Source organism: Thermobia domestica, unplaced genomic scaffold, assembly GCF_964235325.1.
Source record: "Thermobia domestica unplaced genomic scaffold, izTheDome1.hap1.1 HAP1_SCAFFOLD_932, whole genome shotgun sequence".
Taxonomy (NCBI): domain Eukaryota; kingdom Metazoa; phylum Arthropoda; class Insecta; order Zygentoma; family Lepismatidae; genus Thermobia; species Thermobia domestica.
The window spans coordinates 1-17,555 of NW_027656642.1; the positions used below are offsets into that span (position 1 = coordinate 1).

At 34.8% G+C, this 17,555-nt stretch overlaps 1 protein-coding gene across 1 annotated transcript; it reads left to right on the forward strand.

Moving 5' to 3' along the window:
- Positions 1-677: 677 nt before the first annotated feature.
- On the forward strand, positions 678-11,184 carry LOC145677486 (uncharacterized; the record flags this gene model as incomplete). Its single annotated transcript, XM_081747964.1, is given in 2 exon segments — positions 678-789; positions 10,547-11,184. Coding segments are annotated over 2 exon segments (308 nt in total), but the record flags the coding sequence as incomplete, so codon positions are not given.
- Between the last annotated feature and the right edge of the window lie 6,371 nt (positions 11,185-17,555).

Below are 17,555 nucleotides of genomic sequence, written 5' to 3' on the forward strand. Positions count from 1 at the left end.
GTGTGTAGGTTTGAAGGGCCATAGGAGGGTTAAGTACTGTGCTTAAACTAAGATTACTATACGTAATTGCGCCTTACTGAGTAAATGTTGTAATGTTTATATATATATATTACTTCACCAATTATATTAAAAAAAATAAGTGATTTTTTGAGATTCTAAGTATATGGTAACACCATTTCTCATGATTAAGACATAAAACGAAGTAATATTGTTAAAATACGCTTTTCTTGAATTATTAATGGTTCCCATATCTTTCTACAAATGCCATGGTTGACAAAAGCTAACAATAATACCAAAAACAAAAGAAAAACAGATGTGAGTGTAGCGCTCACACGTATACCAGCAGTGTATCATCAGAAACGTATACCAATCCGGGCTTAATAATCTGTCGATTGTCATCTCAGTTGCGAAAACGTATTTGGAAGTGAATATTAATACCGGTATATTAGTCCTTCTTAATATTGCTATACATAAGTCACGAGCAGCATACAACGATCGAAAGAATGAAATTAATTTCCTCACTGTGATTCATATTACATACTTCCTGTTCATTGTGGTCATTTAAACTAAGATATACTATGATAATACGTACTAACGAAGAAAAGTCTTAATATATTAACTTTATTTTGTTTGCAGTGATGTTCATTTTATTTATACAAATAAATTTATTTCTATAGAAATTATGAACGATCCATCTACGAAGCTGTGTATCACTTCTAATTTTCAATCGTCACAACATTGTCTTCAGATCCTGAGTGAAGCTAAGCAGAAGACTGAGGGTACATGCAGGTAAGGATTCACTATGTACTGTGAAGTGGGGGAGAATAGAAACAAAGTTGGCCACCGATCTCTGTTTTTAAAAATAAAAAGCTATCAACAAAACCATAGCACGATAGTTTAGTTTTGAAGTTTGAAATGAAGTATTTAAACAACCCAAGAACAATGTTTTTTTGTTTACTTCACTTTAGAGATAAGAATATATATATTTTTAAGAAGCTGATAATTAATTTTTTAAAGCAATTCTTAAAATAAAACATGTTAAAATGGCCATGGATCTCATATAATTTTACTTCATAAATTGCCTACTTGAATTATTTGTGTATTTAAGAAATTCTTTGGGTATTTTACGCAGAATAAAGGATGTTCAGATTCAACAAGTTTCAAAACATTCGTGCAAGATCTGTCCGGAAAATGACTCTGTTCAGTCAGAAGGCCCGGGGGCATATTCTCAGTGTATGACAGTTGGTGGGGTGGAGGATGTTAAGTGAAGACGTGCAGATCACTTGCGAAGTGTACAGCTGTTTGAACGTCGCATAACGGTATAAACTTAGTGTCAGGTAGCGTTATACAGTAAAGATTTGTGCTAATCTTGATAAATTTTCACCGAAACTGTTGCTAAAACCCTACGGAAAGGATGCTTTATCCTAAGAATAAAGGCTTTCCCGACGTAATATGTTCAGAAGAGAAGAGCATTGAAAATAAGCAATGTACAGAGTGTCTATCAACGTCTCACAGCCTAAAGTAAGAAAATCTAAGATGAAATCGATAGTTGTCTTTTTTGATCCTAAAGGTGTTGTTCGTAAGGAGTTCGTACCACCCGGGCAAGTGGTCAGCGTTGCATTTAGGTGATGGATAAAGTCGCACGAGTCTGCGTGAATATTAAAAACCCATGGCTGCTTCACCATGGCTTTTTGTTTCCCTTCTGAAATCGAGCTCGAAAGAACACCATTTTTGGAATGTTGAAAACTAGCAAACTGCAGTGACTTATCTTTAGAAAGACATCTCCGTCCAAGTCTTCTAGACGAGACACAACAGGTGGTATAACCGCTGGCATGGAAGGTATTTCGAAAATTGCTAGCATATTGATGCTGAAAGATGTTATTTCAAGAAATTTTAAGTAGCCTAAATATTTGCATATCCTCAAATTTTACAGTATAGTCGCATTATTTTCTGTTCAGGTCTAGTATGAATGTTACTGAGTCTTCTCTCTAGTTTCATTGCTAATTAAAATATTAGTGCAGTCCGGTAAGTAATATGAGCTCTAGGTCCAAATTGTGGCGATTATCCTGCGTTTTCTGTTTTCAAATTATTCAAGATATGTTAGTCTTGGTTGAAGTTCACCGTTCCTTTCAGCACCTAGACTACAAGAAACACGGGCCTACATCTTTTCGGGATTCTAATCCGAAAACATATGCAACGAAATGCTGCTAATAATTCTATTTTATTGTTTACTTTTGTCCGATATTTTTTATGTACTTTCAACGTAAGTTCATTTCCTAGTGTTTAGATGAAAGAAATCCCACAAATTAAGGAATTTAATGATACAAAATTGTCACATTGAAAATTTAATAGTTGGTTTGATAAAGGTTTCTTCTTTTTATAATTTGGGCAACTTTGCCTTTTGTAATGTTCTATGTTCGATATAGGACAAATGTTTAGGTTTCCTTTTGCGATCTATGGTATGTTTCCTTACCATACTGCAGTGTTGTCTTTAACCGCTTATTTAGTTCCTATAACAGGCATTTAAGCAGTATTTTTATTGTCAAGTTAGACATCGACCAAAAATTACTCCAGATGGATTTTGGAACCAGATGATCAACTTGGAGGCGCCAAATGGGGGCGGGGAATTGTGACATTTCTTTCTTGAGACCATTTTTAACTTTTTTTTTCCTGCCCTTAGCTTTCAAGATATGATTGAAATTTCGCATATGCATTGTATACACCTCTTTTTTGAGATCTCTACGTCAACCTCGACCCGGGTCCGAGGGGATCAGAGATTTCAAAAAGGGGATTATTCGGAAAATTACCCTAATTTCCCATTTCTGGTGGTGATGTGGGCATGTGAGTGGTACCCTTTGAAAGGTTGCTTTATCTTGAAAAGAATGAGGTATGAATCATGATCCAGGGACAAATAATCTCGTTTTACGAAATTTTACATCACGTCGTATATCGTGTATATATATATATATATATATATATATATATATATATATATATATATATATATATATATATATATATATATATATATATATATATAAAAAATAAGATTAGTCACCTTGATATTTTCAATTTTTTTCCATCCTTAGTTTTCAAGATATCACATTGAAATTTTGAACATATATTGTGTACGTAATTACATATTTTTCCGTTGATTTTGAGGTCCTTACGTCAACTCGGCCAGGACAGAAGGACGCAAATTTTTGAAAATTATTTTCGAAAAAAACTGCCAGTTTTCCTTTATTTTCCGGTTTCAGGTGTTTGATGTGGTCAAGCGAGTGGTACTGTTCGAAAGGTTGCTCTATTGTTATTAAAAAAAGAAAAAAAATTACGATTGTACCATAGATAGCAATGAAGCAGTACCTGCTTGACTGAAAGTCTAAATTGTACCTCAAAAAGCAAAGATCGTAAAAGGGATAATTTGGTCATCTTTGACAAATGTACGACTGTTAATTCCAATGGAGGCTCCCTAGTATTCCATGTTCCATATAGAACAAATATTTAGATTAGTCAGCAGTGAACTTGCTCGTAGCCATATGGTTAGCGTACGCACCTTCGGTGGGGGGGATCCGGGTTTGATTTTCGGTTAAAACTCACGTGGTTGGGATCTCACGTTAAGCTGTATGTTCAGGCCTTCTATAGCCTCTGTGCTGAACGAGACCTGAACTCCAGTTCAGCCAATTAACCAACCAATCAATCACCAGTGGTAAATTGAATACTTATTCTGGATTAATGTAGATCAGGAAGTGTATAATAAGCAAGGTCTAGTAACAACGAAAGAATTTTGTGTTGCTTTGCTTTAGTGGCCCTCTTTGATTAGGTCAAGTAGTCTCGTTTTTCGATTTTGTGGGCACTCCTGCAATAGATACAACTCCAGGAAGACTCTGTCGTGCTTGGTTTTTGAAAATATAACTTGAATGTCGACGTTCATCAATACTGTTCCTAGCAAAGAACTTCGTTCCTGAGCTACGTGCGTTCAATCTCCTGTACAGAAATGTAAACTTTATCGACAGATTATTACTTCAGATCAACCTAAATTCTTGAATCATTAGTATACAACATTAAATTTCATACCTTTCTCAGTATCTTACATCCTCCGCTTTGTGTATGCTTCTCATGACTCATATTCTTAAACTATCTTTCTTCGTTTTGTACTTTAGATCATTCATTGTATTCGCGCTCCAGAGATCCGACCGGCATACTATTTTATCCTTCAGAATAGTATACTACAAAATGATCCACAGATCACATTTTAGTACCTGTTACAAAACTATTTTCACGGGACAAGACAGTCTATGCTACAATCTATACAGTAGTTTTATTCGGAGTGTCCTAACGTTAATGCCTTCCATTATGCGTGGAACTAGCTTCAAACTCTGGTACCAATCATTTTAATTTGTTAACTTGACTCTAGAAGAACTGCTTCCTCCTCCTTTCGAAATATTCTTCGTCCAACAACTATACTTTAGCAAATTTCGTATGAGTGCCCAGTTTGGTAGTAAATCATCGCCAACTTAACTGTGACTTCAGCACACGGTCCTCCCTTCCTACTAAACACAAGGGAAGTGTCTATATAAAGATAGTATCTATTGAGAGATAGGACACTTATTCGTTACATTGATTCACCCACTCGGTACAGTAATTACAGGTTTCCTACTGATCTGGAGAAATCTATTTCCCTTACTTTCTGACCTTTGGCAGGAAATTCCCAGACTTTCATGACAGGTGTCGGATAAAGTTGACATATAAATAAGGAACAAATATCTGTGAATATTTATATATGAGAACATTTATTCTATAAAAACAAATGTGTAATAAATTGCTCATACGACATTCCACTTACCTTTCATAAAAATCTGAGCAACGTTCTATACTGTGATCATTAATGGTTGGCTATCCTGAAATTGGTGTATAATTAATGTTAGAAAAATATATTTTATAAAATTTCCCTGACTTTCCCTGATTTCCAGTCCTTTATTCTGAGTTTTCCAAACCTGCACGATTTTTTTTTGAGTTTTCCCCGACTTCCTTCACCAGTAGGAACCCTATAATAGGAGCTTCCCCTCATCCTTACCCAGATTGAGTTAGTTATGACCTTAAACTTTCCTGCCTTCAGCCTTAAGCATTTGTATTTATTTCATAAGTAATTAGTCCTTGCACCCAAGCTTTCAGCCTATGAACACCACAGGTTAAATTCGTGTTTACTTAAAAGCTCTAATTCTGTACTTGTCCTCATAATAAACAACAAAGTAGACCATTATTGGGTGTCGCAATAAAATAAACAAATCAGTAGATATTTGTTTGAAACATCAGATCGGGAAGGTTTCAAAGAAAACTGACTCCATGTATTTAAGGCTTAGAAGAAACAGACGAGATAGAGAAATTCTAATGAAAGTTTATTAGAATAAAACAAAATTAAGCGAAAAAAATAAAGATCCAAAAAAAAGTAAACAAATGTAATTATATAAAACGAAACAAAACGACTTAACAGGACAAAAATCATATACTTCTAGATAACCTCTAGTGTAAAAGATGGTATATGCCTAGTGATATATGTTCTAGTCTTTATATCTGAAAATTTTCTAAAGAAATAATAAACACTTCTGACCAGAGTATATACACTTGTTTATTAAAAACTAAATCACAGTGTAACGGTTTCGACAGCTTAACGTTGTCTTTATCAGACACTATCTGAGAGAGATATCTTAGAGCGTAGATATTTATACTAAAAGTGAAAGTCCTTGTGTGCATGGGAAGCCACCTGAGTCGTACTTCCCCGGGCGTCATCTTTCGGCCACCTGGCCTGACTCAATTACCCTCCCACCTGTTTATCTTTTCCAGACACACCTGTTGTTTATACTTGACCAATTGCCTTAAAACTTTCTCTTAATCTTCCTCTGATGCGTATTAGATATAAATAACATACTATACTACATACAACTGATTATAAATACAGCAATATAATATATATATATATATATATATATATATATATATATATATATATATAGACATGCTGAGACGTTATTAAACGCTTGCAGGGACATGGGTTTAGAAGTAAATGCAGAGAAAACTAAATACATGGAAGTGCGTCGGGACCGTAATACGGCAAATTGTGGAGGCGTTAAAATATTAAATAATACTTTTGATAAAGTGGATACTTTCAAATATTTAGGATCAATATTAACAGACGAAAATCATATTCACGAAGAAATTAAATGTCGACTAAAAGCAGGGAATTCGTGTTACTATTCGGTTCAAAATCTCTTGTCGTCGCGAATTCTGTCGAGGAATTTGAAGCTTAAAATATATAAAACGATAATCATGCCTGTTCTGTATGGTTGCGAAACATGGTCGCTTACTCTGAGGGAAGAACATAGACTGAAAGTATTTGAGAACAGGATCCTGAGAAGAATATTCGGACCCAAGAGGAACGAGAATGGGGAATGGCGAAAGCTTCATAACGAGGAACTACATAGTTTATACGGTTTACCCAACATTGTTAGGGTCGTCAAGTCTAGGAGGCTTAGGTGGGCAGGTCATGTAGCTAGAATGGAAGAAAGTAGAAACGCTTTCAAAGTCTTGACTGGTAGACCCATCGGAAAACGACCATTAGGAAGACCTAGGCGCAGATGGGAGGATAATATTAAGATGGATCTCGCAGAGATAGGAATACAAAGTAGAAACTGGATCCAATTAGCTAAGGATAGAAGTCAGTGGAGAGCTTTTGTGAACGCGGCACTGAACCTCCGGGTTCCATAGGCCATAGTTAGTTAGTTTAGTTATATATAGACATAAAAAATAAACTATAAAATATAACAATATATAAAACTCTATATAACTATATACAATATTAAACTATATATATTAAATATATGAATATAAATTACATATAAATATGTTCAATCTGGTTTTATCACTTCAATTGGTTCCAATAATTTATTCCATAGATCATGTATTAAGTCCACTTGTCCAGTTCATTAATTTGTCACTTTTCTCTCTCTTTATCCTTTGTGCTTCCTTCCATTTCCTTATAATTTGTCTATTCTCCCTTCCTAGCCCCTTTACACCTTCCCAATCTATATCATGCCCCGTTTCTTTAACATGTTTATATATGGCATTATTTCCTCTCTTAAGTCTCACATCATCACTATGTTGTTTAATTCTCTCCGTAAGTTTTTTCCCCTGTTTCCCCTATGTATATCATATCACAATCCTTACACGTCACTTTATACACTACACCTTCATCTTTCTCACATATTTCCTTCGTTCTACTTTTCGCTTTTTTAATCACTTCCAAAATTCTTCCTCCTTTTCTGTACGTCTTCACACCACCTCTTCTAAGTAAGTTCTTTAGTACTTCTGTCTTCTCCCCGATGCTCTCTATCCCGTGCTATTTGTTCTCTTCCTTTCTCCTTCCTTTCCTTCTTTCCTCTTCAATTCTGTTCTTCCTTAACTTCTGTTTGTTGTACCCGTTCTGCTCTAGTAAGTTGTGGAACTTCTCTATGTCCTCCTTCTTTTTCTCCTCTTCAGTATCTATTTCTATTCTTCTCTCCATATTCCTTATGAAGTTTCTTTTGGTGCTGTAATCCACATCACTTCTTTCGTGACAGTAAACTCCTGCCGCACATTCTTTCCTATACCATCTTGTTGTAAAACGTCCATCTTTTCTCTCTATAGTCATGTCCAGGAAGTTTATAATGTTGTTCTTCTCCAATTCAATTTCCAGTCTTATCCCTTTTTCATCTTCAACCTTCTTTACGAATTTTTCCCAGTGGTTCTTTGTCCCTCTCCATACTCCCAAACAGTCATCCACGTATCTGCAAAACTATATTAGGTTGTTTCCACCTTCTACCACTTTCTGCTCCCATCTGTTCATCACCAGATCTGACAACACTGGACTTAATCTTGAACCTATACTCAGTCCTTCCTTGATCTTGACTAGTTTATTCCCTATTGTACAAAAACTATTGTCCCATATTACTCTCAAGGCTTTCACTATCTTCTCTTTCTTCCAGTCTCTTATTTCTTTCCATTTCATCTCTTCTATGACTTTCCCTATGTAATCCCTCTTTATACTCGGAAACATTGCTTTAACGTCAATACTAAACATAATTGTTTTCTTCTTATTTCCTATACATTCTAACATTCTTTTCACTTCCTCTGTATTCTATACTCGATGACTTTCTTGACCTATCCGTATCTCTTCTGCTATTTTTCTTAACTCTTCTAATGTTTCTTGACAGTTTCCTCTACAGTCCAACACTGGCCTTAGCTTAATCTCTTCCTTGTGAATCTTCGGGAATCCTTTCATCTTTGGAATCCTTCCTTCTTTCACCCACTTTTTAAACCCTTTCCTTCCATTCTCAACCACTTCCTTGAGTATCTCATCCGTAATCTTCTTCTCTCCTATGACTTCATACGTTTCATCACAAAGTTTATCCAATTTTCTTTCATACCATTCTTTCTGCATCACTACCACTGCACCTCCTTTGTCCGCTTGTTCAATAACTAGACTTTCCTCTTCTTCAGGCTTTTTAAGCCCTCCCTTTCCTTTTTCCTAAGGTTCCCCTTTCTAACGTAAGCATTCTGTCTCACTATCGCCACCGCTCTTCTTATTCTCTCTCTCTTCTTTCTTTCACATCCATGATAGCTTCTTCTACTGAAAACTGATATAATATTCATAGGGGAAACAGGGAAAAAAACTTACGGAGAGAATTAAATAACATAGGGATGATGTGAGACTTAAGAGAGAAAATAATGCCATATATAAAAATGTTAAAGAAACGGGGCATGATATAGATTGGGAAGGTGTAAAGGGGCTAGAAAGGGAGAACAGAGAAATTATAAGGAAATGGAAGGAAGCACGAAGGATAAAGAAAGAGAAAAGTTCCAAATTAATGAACTGGACAGGTGGACTGTTAATACATGATCTATGGGATAAATTATTGGAACAAATTGAAGTGAAGAAACAAGAATGAACATATTTATATTTAATTTATATTCATATATTTAATATTATATATAGTTTAATATTGTATATAGTTACAGAGTTTTATATATTGTTATATTTTATAGTTTATTTTTTATGTCTATATATGTTTTTATATTGCTGTATTTATAATCAGTTGTATGTAGTATAGTATGTTATTTATATCTAATACGCATCAGAGGAAGATTAAGAGAAAGTTTTAAGGCAATTGGTGAAGTATAAACAACAGGTGTGTCTGGAAAAGATAAACAGGTGGGAGGGTAATTGAGTCAGGCCAGGTGGCCGAAAGATGACGCCCGGGAAAGTAAGACTCAGGTGGCTTCTCATGCACACAAGAACTTTCACTTTTAGTATAAATATCTGCACTCTAAGATCTCTCTTTCAGTTAGTGTCTGATGAAGACAACGTTAAGTTGTCGAAACCGTTACACTGTAATTTAGTTTTTAATAAACAAGTGTATATACTCTGGTCAGAAGTGTTTATTATTTCTGAAAATTTTGTATCTCATGGGTGTGGGAAATTTTTAAAACATTACTTGAGCCATGATACTTTTAATTGGTTTGGTGGGAAAACTTGTAAAAAAAAAAAAAAAAAAAAAAAAATCAGCAATTTTGTCAATGGTGGAGGCAAGATATATTTCTCATACAACATGGTGTGTTCCACAAGGATTTCCTGGCTGTTGTAAGTAAGCGAGGGAATTCTTGAGTTTATATAGTCTTGGCCGGACAAGATCCGGGAAAATTGAAAAGGTCAAGTGAACTACACAGAAAGGAAATGTTATGTAATTAGTTACAGAAATGCATGGGATATAGTTTGCTATGATCACGTTATCAATGTCAATGATCTATGTGATTTCTCTATCATGCAACAATCATTTCCTTTCTATTGATATTTTCGTTTTCCTTGCGCATAGATGTGAATCTAAGCATGGTTCAAATCCTTTTTTAAGTCCAAGTTGTGCAATATTCTTCCTGGATTGGGATAATTTCAGCCAATTTCATTAGATAAATACTTCATGCTTATCATAGCTGTTCTTTTATCAAGTAATTGTATAAATGCAATTATATTTCCAACAGAAAACTAGTCCCTTTTTGTAAGAAATAACCCATTGAATTTAAAATTATCCCAATCAAAGTTACTTTTTACAGTATCATTACTATCAGTTTTCAGGTAACATAACTAAAACAATAAAGTTCAAGTTAAAATTAATAGTCTCGATACATTACTGTATAAATACACACAAATGTTAATGGTCAAATTGAAATATGGTTATATATTTTGTCTTGTTTTGAAATAATTAAAATAATACAGTATTTAAGGACTAATCAAATCATCATAATAGCTTTAAACTACAAATTCCCTGTACACTAGCGGCATGTATTGGCAACACCAGACCTGCAGATAGCGCATATAGTGACATCTATTAGCTTGGCTGTGTACTATTAGAATTTAGCCTTACACATACTGTCATGTTTTTGTATTAGGATAGAATGAGCAACTAAATTAAAAATAAAATTTATTTCTTAATGTATTTCATTTTTGCTTTCATTTCAGTGACGTCTTGGATGCGGTGAAATGTTTCTCAGAAGAGATTAGAAACAACTGTCAAAACAGGAAGCTGAATGACTTCATAAAAGGCTGGGAAGATAAAGCAAGCTGTAATTTCGGCAACAGAGTTATTCCATCGTTATCAGTTTTATTTGGTTTAATTTTACTTTCATTTAGAAACTCGTTATACATTTTTTGGTAGTGTTGTGTGAAGAAACACTACATACTGTGAGAAATTACCAGTATGTTTCTTATAATGGAAATGCTCAAAGACTTTTGTGTTTTTGTTTTGTTTTGAAAAATAGATATGCCAACGAAGTATCTGCTGAGATGGTGAAAGGAAAATTTGGGGAATGACACTTTTGAAGAAATATTTGAAATAAATAAATAAATATAAATATATATATATAATAGAAAAACTGAAGTACATTTACTTCTACTTAAAATAGTTGAAAGTATAGTAGAATTTCAGTTGGCTGTTTTTGTCTTAATTTTTATCTATGAACAAGTGTAACTACACAGAACTGGAGACCTCGCCATCGTCTCAGATATAAATTAAAACTATGTAAATATCTTCACAATCAAACTTTGTAAATTGAAAGATTTTTGAATAAAATCTCGAACTATTCAAATTCAGAACTCAACTTGTACAGTATAATTGTTGGGACTCTTCTTGAAATTTCTTTGCAATATGTAATCCAAAACTACTTCTGTCTAATTAATTTTAATTCATAATTGCGAAGTAACATTCTCTGGATAGAGCAGAAATCAGATCTCTCACTAGGAATCAAGATACCACTACTTGCTTTTAATCAACTTGGCGAAAAACTAAGTTGTTAGTCTCTATCTTCAAGTTCGTTCCAAACACTTCGCTTCTGCATACAGTAGTAAGTATTAAAAGAAAGATATAACTGTTACAAAGTGAAACAAATTGGTTGTTTAAGCTTTTAGATTTAAATATAAGATGAATCAGGTATCCAAACACTTTTATTGAATGCAGACTTTTCTAAAATTACTCTAATTCTTAAACAAAATCGAGCTGTAAATGGACCTAAGCCGAGCCGACTAATACACCATATTGATTCAAATTTGGATCGGGCTCTGACAATATTGTCGCATTTTTACAAAAGTTCTCCATTGAATTCATTCTTAGTCAACTGGGTCCAGTTTCTATATTGTATTCTTGTGTGTAGACATTTACCGGGACCCACAACATAAGTGAATAAAGTTAGTCTTGTACACTAACTTGTCGATGGCCAGTCCCCATTTCAAACATGCCTCCATTCATCATACTATCTCCCGGTAAATGGCAACGTTGCACTTTCATTTAACATTGGGCGTATAAAGAGTATACAGCACAAACGGCTCGTCCGATTTAAAAAAAATACTTCACTTCAGATTGAAAACAACATATTTGGATACGGTTTCCTCTTTCATTTTGCTGTAACTCTGATAATAACAAAGTTACTCTATATCAGGGGACTTTTGAGACACCCTGTATATTAGGCATGTTCAATGCCTCATTAGAAAGGACATATAATGGTGAACAATTTTTATCAGGGATGTTGATGCTGTAATTTTATTACAGTCACATAATTACTCAGTTTATGTCTGCCGTAAATGACCACCAATGGCGGCCATGTTGGATTTAACGACCTTCCAGATTGAATATTTTTGGACTTTTTCAGGCTTGCTTAGAATGTGCTCAGCATCCTTTTGGCGCATGTTTCATTTCTATTGCAATTTGTTAAAGGTAAAGTGTCTTTTTTACATACGTTGACTGGACTAAATGGGACATGTAACTTTTCACTGCTAAGAGTATTTGTGAGGATGCAGTAGATGAGTTACACGGTATAGATAGGGCCGATTCAATAGGCAGAAGTACCTGGCTATATTACAATTGGATTGCTCCCATTTGTAAGAAATGTATTTCAAGACGACATAATAGTTCAGCAAGATCACAGCTTAAGTCATGATTCTCATTTGGTTCAAGCCTGGTTTCAACAGAAATCAAATGTTGGATTAGTCGATTGGGTTCCTAGAGCATCCGGCATGAATTCAAGGAAAATCTATGAGCAGAAGTTACAAGAACTCGAGAAAAATTGGCCAGGAAACCCATCAAGGAGAGCAGATGAGTTTTGGGAGCTAGTTCTTAACGAGTGGGAAGGATCGCCAAAGGAACATTTATATGTTGCCAGTGTAGTTAACTCAGAATCAAGGTGACTAATAGCAGGGACTACACAAGATAGTGATTTTTAATAAAGTCACAAATAACACAAAACCCTCTTTATAGAGGTGTCTAATTCCATCAATTTCTCCTGTAGTTTTATTTCAATTGAGACTTATAATCATCCTGTATACTTCTACAATATATAACTATTATTTACCGCTAATAGGCTTAATCTTTTTCGTAGACAAGTGGCTTGTGTTCTTGCCTTCAAAGCAAAAGATGTAGGTTCGATCCCTGTAAAGAACTTATTGACAAGTAACATTTGTTTCAAAATAATTCCTTTTTTGTGTAGAATATTTGATATGACACTGCAATTTTTTTGTCAAGTAAAGCTGATGAAGTAAGATTTTACAAGCAAAAAGATTGCTCTAGATTTTTCTATTAATAAAAACTATAAGTAGGTTTACAACTAAACACTAAACTGTTATCTTCAATTATAGTTCATAAATAGCTATGAACAATGACATGAGTTTGTTATTTTGTATGTAATCAGCGCATTAGCTTCAATCATTATTTCTGAAACTAAGTATAACTAAAATATCTTTTTCATTTAGAAATGAAATAATCTTTGTATTTCTAAACAAAAAAGAGAGCATAGTTCAAAATGTCTCTATACCATTACATTTCGTCATATAAACAAGCCAAAAATGAATACATTCATACTTGAAATGTCGTAAGATAATATGACAAATATTATGAACAATTTTCTATTAATTTATGGTTTAAACTAACATAAACTGTAATATATTGGAACTCAGCAAGAATATTTGTCCTTATATGATGAAACATGAGTTTGTTGAATAGATAGGGACATTTCACATTGAAGTATACATTTTGAATACAATTCTCAATAGAATCTTAAATATATTAAGACTTCAAACCTTGAGGTACTCAATACAAATTTGATGTCTCATGCCTGTAATATTGTCGTTACAAATTTACTAAACTAGCGATAACTTCACGGAGTACCTCACTGAACCATATCCTGTTTCCCAATTTGTTTATAAATATAAGATGCAGGGGTTTAGGTCAAAAGATGTTCCTTTTGCACTTACTTCAAGAACAACAAATAACATCAATGTTTATTTATCATTGATTTAGGTTTAACGTCCCTTTCAGCAGCGAGGCTATAAGAGACATGGACCTTCAGTTAACGTGGGACTTGAAGTACATGAGCTCCTGCTGGGAATTTAACTCAATTTTTCGAAGAAAAAAGTATCTCATCACAGTCAGTTCTTACCCGGTGGAGTTGCAACAAACCTTGCATTGGTCTTAGTACATGGAAGCAGTAATGAAACTGGATACAATTTTCGTGACCTGGAAGCAGTCACTCGTGATTCGGTATGACCCGAACAGAAGTAGAGACTACGAAATATTGTGAACACATGGGGAATTTGTAGTTCTAACGTTTCCTACTCGTCTACTAGCTAGCGCATACGCCTTGGTATATGAAGTCACGAGTTCGATTTCCGTTAGTAGATCATCAAAATTATACTTTCAATAGCATTTACTTTCACTAATAATTAGTCTTCTTTAGTCTAAATGTCTTAATCTAGGACGTTAAACTAATTTTTCATGAAAGTTCATTTCATTTTTAAATGTAGTTGAAAATAATAAGATAAGTAAAAATGGAGTTTTTGAGCTTAAAAGCTTATAAACTGAACGTGCAACATGGTAATTAACAGTATTAAGTCTGTATATACATGCCTATGGAGAAAAGTGGTGTAGTATCAGGTCTCTGCTTTGGAGCATAAAATGACGAATACCGAAAATGCGGAATAATACATAACGGAGGTGGAAAAATGAGTATATACCTTGTTATTGCATATCCTAAAGTAGTGGTAGAAAGAAAAAGGACAGCGGGACCACAATGACGTGTGTGACAAGTCTATTTATTGCAACACACGAGAATACAAAATAATACAATAATCTGAACGTTGTAGGAAACAAAATCCGGAAACTTCAATGTCCGGAGCCTTGTTTAGAACTTCAAACCTGATAGTCCAGGGCCGGATCCAGGATTTTCTGACGGGGGGTGCACTAATAACTACTAGTACATTTGAATCAAATTTTAAATGTTGTAAATGCCTATAGACATCTGTTGTGTGTGTGTGTGAGGAATTGACTTAAAACTATTATTTTTGCAAAGCTCCGCTTTATTTTAAGCCCGAAAGGGAAACATTACATTAAATTTTCCGAAAGTATTGAAATTTTCACTGCTAGCTTCTCACTTTAGATAGTGTATATTCACAACGGAGGGGAAAGGGTGCACCCCCCGGTGCACGCCCCTAAATCCGGCCATGGATACGTCCATTTCAGGCTCAGAATGCAGGAGTGCTGATACAGAAACACCAATAGGGTTCAGCATGTTCCTGTGAAATTGCTGCTTGGCAAAAGTAACAATTCATAGCAGAGCTTCCACACCCTCTTCTTTGATTCCTTGATCCCAGGCACGTAGCCAGGTTTTCGTGAAGGGGGGGGGGTCCGTGACAAGAAATATTGTGGTCATCACACCAGGGGCTCTATCATTCTAAACAATTTTACTGGAACATAGTATATATTGGTTCTTTTAGCCAGGATTTCGTAACGGGGGGGGGGAGGGGGCGTGACATGAAATTCTGAAAGCTCAGGAGCTCGATCAATCTAAACTACTTTACTATCAACATATATTGTTTTGTGAGGATATGTTTGTATTTTAATAAACTATGAAGAAATCTCGAGTAAAATAATAAAAAAAAAAAAAGCATGGAAAAAGATTATACAATATTTACATCCTTCCACTGTTTATTCAAATATAACAATTTTTCTTTCATTATGACCTCAACTATTATAAAAAGTACATATTCACTATTATAAAAAGTACATACTCAATAATGTCTTGTAAAATATTTTGCAATATCTGCGTTCCTTCCTCTGTTGAATCAAATGTTAACAGAACTTTCTTTCCACATAAATTTTTGTTTCTATTATTCCGTCAACTACTGTCTGTTTCAAATGACAGGTTAAAGGAGCAGTAGAAAATTGTTTTGGGACAACGAAAAATTATGATAAAAAATGTCCACGCTGTTACACACGGTACTATGCTTTCAGAAGCTTGAAATCTCTCTGACTAGTAGCAGAAATTCTGAGAATTCTGCAACTTTTCTAGAAATTTCAAATTTCCTGACTCCTCCAGGATAAATCGCTCACCTCGCAACCATGTATTGCAAGTAATACAAATTTCCTCATAAGAAAGAGTAACCGAAAGCTTCCTATAGTTTATTTTTAACGCTGATCCTTCTTTTTCTCTTTTCATTTTGTTTCGTCCTTCCCTATTTTTTTCATTTCTGGTCTCGAAGGGGGGGGTCCGGAACCCCCGGACTTCCCCCTTGGCTACGTGCCTGTTTGGCTATAAACCTGTGAAGGTTTCATTCGAATCCGTCAGTATTCATTTTTAGAGATTTACCCTTTTTCATTTTTTGACGTCACCCTTATCAAATGTTCAACAGATTTGATGTGTACCTTGGAACAATAAACAACGTTTAAAAGTTTCATTCGAATAGTCACTGTTTTAGCGTTCTCACCCCTTTTCATTTTCTAGCGACGCCCTTGTTCGATTCTTCCGCCCCCACACACATACACAATAAATAACCGAGGACTTTGCAAGTATATTTGCACATTTATAAAGCTCTTATAGAAAGAAAATATCATTACTTTCTTTTTTAATAATAGTTATCTTCTTTTATTTACATATTTGCATCTTTAGGGGGTGTTTTCACCTCCCTCCGCAGTGCCCAATTTTCTAGGGGACTGACTTCATCGAGGGAGTCGAGGGACTCGAGGGAGTCGAGGGAGTAAAAATAATTACTAGAGGGAGTCGACGGAGTAAACATATTCACTCGAGGGAGTAAACATATTCACTCGAGGGAGTAAACATATTCACTCGAGGGAGTAAACATATTCACTCGAGGGAGTAAACATATTCACTCGAGGGAGTAAACATATTCACTCGAGGGAGTAAACATATTCACTCGAGGGAGTAAACATATTCACTCGAGGGAGTAAACATATTCACTCGAGGGAGTAAACATATTCACTCGAGGGAGTAAACATATTCACTCGAGGGAGTAAAAATATTCACTCGAGGGAGTAAAAATATTCACTCGAGGGAGTAAAAATATTCACTCGAGGGAGTAAAAATATTTACTCGAGGGAGTAAAAATATTTACTCGAGGGAGTAAAAATATTTACTCGAGGGAGTAAAAATATTTACTCGAGGGAGTAAAAATATTTACTCGAGGGAGTAAAAATATTTACTCGAGGGAGTAAAAATATTTACTCGAGGGAGTAAAAATATTTACTCGAGGGAGTAAAAATATTTACTCGAGGGAGTAAAAATATTTACTCGAGGGAGTAAAAATATTCACTCGAGGGAGTAAAAATATTCACTCGAAAGAGTAAAAATATTCACTCGAAAGAGTAAAAATATTCACTCTAGGGATTCGAGAGAGTAAAAATTTTCACTCGAGAGAGTAAAAATATTCACTCGAGGGAGTCGAGGGAGTAAAAATATTCACTCGAGGGAGTCGAGGGAGTAAAAATATTCACTCGAGGGAGTCGAGGGAGTAAAAATATTCACTCGAGGGACTCGTGGGAGTAAAATTATTCACTCGAGGGAGTAGAGGAAGTAAAAATATTCACTACAGGGACTCCCTCAAGTGAATATTTTTACTCCCTCGACTCCCTAGAGTGAATATTTTTCTCCCTCGAGTTAAAACTTTTACTCCCTCGAATCCGTAGAGTGAA